The sequence below is a fragment of the Ananas comosus genome, linkage group 14, assembly GCF_001540865.1.
Source record: "Ananas comosus cultivar F153 linkage group 14, ASM154086v1, whole genome shotgun sequence".
Taxonomy (NCBI): domain Eukaryota; kingdom Viridiplantae; phylum Streptophyta; class Magnoliopsida; order Poales; family Bromeliaceae; genus Ananas; species Ananas comosus.
This window is the reverse complement of record NC_033634.1, coordinates 1464101-1472285: the sequence shown is the minus strand read 5'-3', so window position 1 is coordinate 1472285 and position 8185 is coordinate 1464101. Positions and strand designations below refer to the sequence as shown.

The following is an 8185-nucleotide window of genomic DNA, read 5'->3' as shown; positions in this document are numbered from 1 at the left end:
ATTGAGCAATCGATACTATTAGACATGATCTATTGTGTTAGAACTATTTAGAAATCAAATCTTATAATATATTTTTTTTTACTGTATTTGTAAACGAGTAGCCTCAAAATGAATGGCTGAAAATAAGAATTTCAGAAAAATAGTAATAAAATACTTAAATTTAAAATAGGATGAATTGATCTTGCTTTTGATAGTAAGTAAAATTTTTATTTAAAGTTTTAACTAGTTTGGATTATTTTATATCGTTGAACTTACAAACATATCATATCGGTCATTAAAATAACCTTTTTTTAGACTTTTAAATTACTTGATAAATGATATCTTTTAAATAGTGTTAATAGCGTGTATCATATCTAACGAAATCAATCATCGAATAAAATATTCCATCATCGAAAATAATTTAAAATTACAAAAACCTCTGTGTTTTTTAAAACATACATATATATATATAGAGAGAGAGAGAGAGAGAGAGAGAGAGAGTTCAGTTACTATACTCTTATAAATATAAGTTCCTTTGTACTTATAAGTTTTCGACTATTAGATCTACCATATTGTTCATTTTTACCCGTTAGATCATACTATTCAACCAATCACCCACTCATCCTTAGGGGACCACTATCATTTTAATTGGAAACCACTATCATCCTAACCGTATATTTTTTTATCCAACAGCTAAAAACTTATTAGTACAAAATAGCCTATATATACTTACAAGAATATAGTAGCCATAGCGTATATATGAGTTTGACTACTATATTCTTATGAGTATAAGTTTTTTTGTACCCATAAATTTTCGGCTGCTAGATCCACCGCATTGATCATTTCTACCGTTATATGAGTTCGGCTGTTAGATCATACTATATATATATATATATATATATATATATATATATATATATATATATATATCATGTGCTAATAGGATTAGCTTTCCAAACATTACCATTTTGCATTTTGTAGGCTAGGATGGTACAAAACTGTACGAGATATACAATTTTAGTAGCATAAAATTTGGCCAATTTGCCATTAAAATAAATCATTTATTTTGGGCGCTTTTGAAAAACCGGGCCACCTTTTTCGTTTTTGCGATTCGTTCCACTTTTCAGTTTCAGCATAAATGACAAATTAACCTTTTTACTTTTTCTCTTTACGTCTTTCTCTTCTCTTCGTTTCTCTGTTCTTTCCCGCACAAGGGCGTGCAGCGGAAACGCGTCCCGTATACGCCTCTACCTCATTCTCTAGCCCGTCGCGCTCGCCCTCCGCCCCTGACCTCTTCCACGCACCCGACCTTCCTCGCCTCCACCCCGCCTAAGGCGCGCCACGACTTTTTTATTTTTTTTGCTTTTGTTTATTTTCTTTCTCCTCCGATTTCTCCACCCGTCATCGATCGACGACTGCGCTCTACCGCTTTCTCTCCTTTCCTCCCTTTCTCAGCTTTCCCTCTTCCCATATTCTTGCCGCCTCCGACGACGAGATATTAGCCGGCGCCCGACGTACACCGGTGGAGTCACCGTGCGGCCGTTACGAGCTCGAGTGGGTTCTTTAGCGGTGCGTCGTCGCCGCACCGTGGTGTTGGCAGGAGTGAGGTGACAAAAAAAAATAACTAGAAAAAACCAGAAAATAAAAAATAAAGCATAAAAATTATCTATAAAATAAGGATAAACAGCAAATTGTATCAGTGTAAGCTGCACAAAAAAATTATAAGTTGCACTATTTAAGATGTAAAAACTGGCAGGCCTTAGATGAAAACTACACTCTTTAAATCGAAAATTACACTCTTTGAAAAAATATTTACAAGTGTTCTCTCTTATACATCGTATCAGATGTAAATGCCTCCATTAAGATGAAATTTACACTCTTTTAACAAATAGTTGCACTGTTCTCCTCTTATTGCGCACATTTTTCTCTCTTGTTTACACTATTTTTGTCATCTTACACTGGCACCCTTTTAAGAACGATATTTATACTGTTTCCTCTCTTATTGCCACACATTTTGTGTATAATAAACAGAGGGGAGAAATAACGTTGCACAGAGGAGCAACAGAGTGCAAGAAGATGAAGACCAACTGCACTGTTTAAGAGGATATATATATTGTTTCTCTCTTGTTGCGATCATTTCTGTCGGTAAATAGAGGAAGAATGAGAACAAGAGGAGAACGCATGTTTTAAGAGATATTATCTACTTATTATCTTCTTGATTGTTGCACTTGTTATCTCTCTTGTTGCACCATTCTGTTATAAACAATAGGAGAATAATGCAACAAGAGAAGAAACAATGCAATAAGAAGGGGAGGAATCCGCACGCCTTTCTAAGAGAGTATTTACTACTGTTTCTCCTCTTGTTGCATGTTTCTCCTCTTGTTGCACCAGTTCTGGTGTAAATACGGTTTTTAAGATTTTGTGAATAGTTTGCATACAACAGGATCATGCTTTAATAACTATAGAAACAGTTTGTATAAATCATACTTAAGTAAGAGTGCAGTTTTAAGATAAATATCTGATAGTTTATTAGTTAATTTGTTCAAAGGTCGTGTGTTGTATATATTTTTATATAACGGTGTTATGTATTATGATGTGGTTAATTTTTAATTTTTTTAATTACGAGGTTATTCATCTTCATTCTTCATTTTTATTAATTTATTATTATTTATTTTTTTTTTCTGTTTTTGTGGCGTGTAGATGTTGTGTTTTACCTTCTCTGCATCTCAGACAGTACGGCCGGTGATCTCTGGGCGCTGTGGGCTTTTTAAGACCCCTCGTCTTCCGATGGTGTTCGCGCGGGATTGTACCTTACTCGGGGTCGGCCGGGGGCGAAATCAAAGCGGCGTGGAGGCGCAAATGAAGAAGGAACGAGCAAAGCCGAAGCCGGAACGGGAAGGCGAAAGAAAAGGGAAGAGAAAACGATGGGGGTCGGAGGCGAGGAAGATGGGGGGTGCATGGACGAGGACAAGGGCGAGGGCGAGAGCATGACGGTGAGAGGCGAGACGGACCGTTTCTGCCTCCGCTCCGCCTCCGCTCTACCGGCGAGAAAAAAAAAAAAGAACGAGAGAAACGAAGAAGAGAGAGAAAGAGGAAAGAGAAAAAGTAATAAGGGTATTTTGGTCAGTTTGCTGAAAAAGCGGACCAAATCTGCAAAAATGAAAAAGGTGGCCCGATTTTGCAAAAGCCCAAAATAAGTGAATTTTTTATGCAAATTGGCCATAAAATTTTTCCCATAAAAAACGGCTTCTAATTACCAAACCATACAGGTGTAATTACATCAAGTCCCATTGAGCAAACACGCATCATTTCAAATTGGAAGCACATCCATGACCAATCCATATATACACCACTGCCTTTTTGTTCTAGCAAAGTTTTCACAGCAAGTGTTAGTCACACACATGAAAGTAACTTGAATCCTTAGTAACAAATCATCTATGAATTCTAAATAGAGTAGGTAAATTTTGAATTTTTAGTAGCCCCATGATAATCATGTCAAAGAGCTCTATAATAATTAACAAAATCACATAACATAATTGCTAATTCAATTGAAGCATACAAAGTATTCATAACACAAACCTCCACTTAATTTTTTTTAAGACTGAGAAAGTGGCACAAATAACAAAAATGCACATGCGTACAAATACAAAATATAATTTTTCAGTAAAACACGCATGAATATAGACCTTTTTTTTCTGAGAATGTAATTGTAAATTAATCCAATGTATACGCAACTACACACGCAAAAATTCTCTTTTTCGTTTTTTGAATTATTTATTTTTTTCATTTTTTAAAAAATATGCTTTCCCAGCTGGCTCTCTTCAACGGCTACCATCGGGCCGACACTCCAGCAGTCCACCAACGGTTGGCAAACAACAACGCCACTCATTTTAAACGAGCACTGCTCCAACGGTCCGCTCGCAGGGCTAATTTCGTCAAACTACATCCACTTCCCATTTTACCCTCCGAGTTCTCAGAAACCATATTCAGAAAAGTGAGTAAATTCATGTTACTCTAAGGGCATATTTGAACATCGAGAAGCTCAAGTATTTTTTATATACCATAAATACCCTCCTCAGAGGCAACAAACTCCGTGAGCTGTTGTGTTCTATAGTGAGGGTAATTTAGTCAGCTCGGATAAGGTAGGGGTAGTATGGTAAATTCGTGGGTCTTTGGATCCGGTGTTCGATGGTCTCCCACCACTACAAATATGTATGAAGTAATTGGGGGCCACGTCATCTGTTTCTTCTCACCTTCCCCCCTCTTTCTCTCTCTCTCTCTCCGTTTTTGCCCTAATCATTGCGATCGCGCTTTCGCTCTCCACGATCGATCGAAGTGGTGCTCGACATCGTATTGGTAATGGATCGCCTCGTTCCTCTCTCTAGAGTCGATTATTTTGTTGTTATGATCGTCGATTTGGGGAGTTTTTGGAAATTTGGCTCGTTTTTCAGTGATTTGCGAGGTTAAGCGTGGGAGATCGTAGTCGTTTCCTTGTTGGTGATTTGTGGTTTTAAGCGCGGGAGATCTCAAATTTGGGGGTTTATTTGTGATTCTGAGTAGTGTAATCAGCGAAATTTGTTATTTTGCTTGAGGTTGTTGTGCGATCGAACAAATTAGGGTTTTGCTTTTGCGATTGTTTCGTATTACTCGGTGTTTTGGGTTGCGGTTCATGAAAATCGGTATTGTGCTTTTTAGTGATCTATTCGATACTGTTAGATTGTTGCGTATGTGAATAATGTGATTGTTATATGAAATTGACAATGCTTGGGCCGCTAAATGTATGTGTGGTTTGGATAAGATGGGTTTTGGTAATTGTGGATTTAATGAAATATTTGGGCTTTGGAATGTTGGGGTTTAGTGTGACACTAAAACTGCAGAGTCCTTGTAGGAGAAGATTTAGAAAATATGAAGAAATGAATGAGGTATAAATTTTCATGCTTCCAAAACTGGAGTTTGATACTTACTAGGCGAAACAGTATTTTCAAGTAGATTTACAATGTAGGATAGAAACTTAAAGGCTTATGATCGAAACTTGTGGGGCTCTTCTATACATCGTTCATACGCCATATCCTACTAGTTTTGATGCAAATGTTGCTTCCTTTTCTTGGAAATATATTGGAGGAAAGCACAAATGAGAAGAGTATCTTCACAGTTCTTTTAGCAAAGTGAGACTTGAGTTGTGTTGAGTTAGTTTGGAGAGATCTATTCTGGGGTATATAGCATAACTAAATTTTATACTCATAATTTAATGATCAGCTTTATTTCTCACATATTGTATAGTAAGCTAAGCTGAAAATTTCACATGCAGGTTTGTCAAGGCTGGTGTGAAGCTTATCACTATAGCTTCGAAGAAATCTTATTATAATTTGGCCTCCCAAAATTTTCAGCAATCTTATCACTGATCTAGTTTCATCACAATTACTCAACTGGCATGGTAATTATATTCTTGGGAGTTACCCCCTATCCTGTTTCACTCTGTATTTTCCGTTGTTATAATTAAGTACTCATATTGCTTTTCATGGCACTTCATCTTCAGGCAACCAACGAAAACCTCCCACCTAATGTCATCAAGCAACTCGCAAAAGAACTGAAGAACCTCGATGAGACACCCCCTGAAGGCATTAAAGTGATTGTGAACGACGATGACTTCTCTACTATCTTTGCTGATATTGAGGGTCCTGGTATATCTCGATCATTTATTGTCTCGTCGCATATATGCTATCATTCATTGAATAATGGATAACAAGCTTGTGGAACTATCATGTTGCAGCCGGAACCCCATATGAGAATGGCTTATTCCGCATGAAGCTGATATTGTCTCACGACTTTCCTCAGTGTCCTCCGAAAGGTTTTCCTCTACCTATTTTGAGTCAAGTTAGAGCCCCCCGCGGCCCCTCCTTAATCTTTACATCTGAGTGCTTACCTTATGACTTCCCCTACAATTTTTAGGCTACTTCATGACAAAGATCTTCCATCCTAATATAGCGACAAATGGTGAGATCTGTGTCAACACATTGAAAAAGGACTGGAATCCAAGTCTTGGGTTGCGACATGTTTTGCTTGTAAGTTGAAAATTGCTTGCCTTCTATACATTGTGTTTATGTCCATCGCATTACATTTTGTTGGCGGTAGATTCTAATCCAGAGACAAAATTTTCAAGTTGGTAATAGTAAATTGTCTTGATAATTAATCCGTATCTTTTTGGTTAAATTATCATATGACTACCGATTTCTTGGGGGGCACAGTCTTAAAGCTTCTCTTTGTGATTATATTTATCTAAGTCAAGGCTCATTGGTTCTTCTGATAGGTGGTGAGATGCCTTTTGATCGAACCATTTCCTGAATCTGCTCTCAATGAACAGGCTGGGAAAATGTTGCTCGAGAATTATGAGGAGTATGCAAGGCATGCTAGGTCAGCTTCTCTCCTCTCTCTCTGATCGTTAACCCTCGGTGTGTATATACATAAGAAACCTTTCTTGAGCAGTTATATACACTACAATGTAATTGGGATTTTCCTTCATACTTGTTGTCAGATTTTTTAAACCATCATCGGTGTATTCTTTTTCTTTGTCACTATTTAATTTTTTAAAAGAAAACTTAAATGACGAAAATCAAATCCAAAAAGAGCAAGCATATTAGTGCTTATGAATCCTTCCTCTTTGTTGTCGAACATTTATCTTTCACGTAGTCTTCTTTGTCGTAACATAATAGATTATGCTGATTTTTTTGATACATTGCACCAGATTGTACACGGGAATACACGCTCTTAAACCTAAGACCAAATCGAAAACCGGGGCAATTTCCGAGTCCACCACGGCTTTGAATGTCGATCAAGTGAACACGATACCAAGCGGCAAGGTCCCATTGGCCCCTGCAACATTAACTGCAGCTGCAGCTTCTAAAGGATCGGCGACAAACTCTCAAGATCAGAATGCGTGCGTCGCTCTGTCATCGGAGCCGCAAAAGAAGGAAGGAGCAGTCGCTGCGAAAGCCCAAGTAGATAAGAAGAAGATGGATGCGAGGAAGAAGAGCCTGAAGAGATTATAGATGAGGAGTCGGAAGAATGAAAAGCGAGAATAGGTAGCAGAAAATTGTCAGACTTTTTCTTTGGAGATGGAAATAACTTTAAACATATGTATAACATCATTTGGAACAGGGAAGAGGGGGGAATTCATTTGATCCTTTTCTTTTGAATTCTTCCTCCTTTGGCATGTACACTTACAATCCTACGAAGATACCCCCAAATTATCTATATCCTTTGAGTGTTTGATTTCGGAAAAAGAATTCGGGAGAACTGTTTTCTGACTGGGAAAGTGTTTTTCGTTCATTTAGTTCTGAGAAAAAAATAGTTTTTTTTTTTTTTTTTTTTTCCTTAAGATCCTTATGGAAAAGTCTCTCAAAACTCATCTCATCTTTTCTAAATTTCTTACATGATTTAATTCTTATTTATAAAAATTCAGATGCGAGGCAAAACAAAATTGACGCTTGAATATTAATCACTTTAGAAAGCGATCCCACACAAATTGTGCTCTGTGCGGTGCCGAGGCACCGAAGAAGCCCATGCGTGCGTGCATTCAAGCAAATGTGAATACATTGATTTCAACCTCCGACGCAAAAACTCAGGCACGTTTTAAGGTGGCCCTGGCACCTGGACCTGGTCTGCCACGTCATCCCTGGACCGTCCGATCTCTATGTACGAGGGTTGCGGTGTTTTGACGTGGTGGACCAGGTCCACGCAATAGTTCCCCACGCCTTAAACCGTAAACCGCGCGGGAGAGTCAGAAGGCGACACACGTGGCACCGCGCAGCGTCCCACACGCGCCGCCTGTGGCCGTACACGCGTCGTAATCAAACACCGGTCGTTCTATTCCCATCCCCACGTCAAGCGCGGACGCGCACCCGCTTCAGCACCGTTCGCCGGGAAACCTGCGGCCCTGATTCGACGATTGCTTTTGATTTTGAGCGGTCATCGTACGTGTTGTCCTCGTCTCCTGGACGTGTCGCCACTCGAATGACTCTTTTACCCCTCCCCTACGCCGCCTCATACGGCTGCCCTTTCATGGTACCCTTATTATTATTATTACCTTATTCGAAATGGATTTATTATTTATTAATTAATTTTTATTTTGTATGAAGTCTCAATTTATATTATTATATTATAATATTATATCGACAAAAATTTCAAATATATCTGTCACGGATCAATA

The 8185-nt window shown here is 38.3% G+C and overlaps 1 protein-coding gene across 2 annotated transcripts; it reads left to right on the top strand.

Annotated features, from left to right (window-relative positions):
* Positions 4220-7262, top strand: LOC109719887 (ubiquitin-conjugating enzyme E2 22-like). Of its 2 annotated transcripts, XM_020246724.1 has the most exons (7): positions 4220-4335; positions 5288-5413; positions 5516-5660; positions 5750-5827; positions 5929-6041; positions 6287-6390; positions 6722-7262. In XM_020246724.1, exons 2-7 carry the CDS (start codon positions 5411-5413, stop codon positions 7023-7025), a joined length of 747 nt encoding a protein of 248 aa, XP_020102313.1. In that variant the 5' UTR covers positions 4220-4335; positions 5288-5410; the 3' UTR covers positions 7026-7262. The 2 variants fall into 2 exon arrangements, with proteins under 2 accessions (XP_020102313.1, XP_020102312.1); XM_020246723.1 differs by lacking the exons at positions 4220-4335; positions 5288-5413 and having other exon boundaries at positions 5483-5660.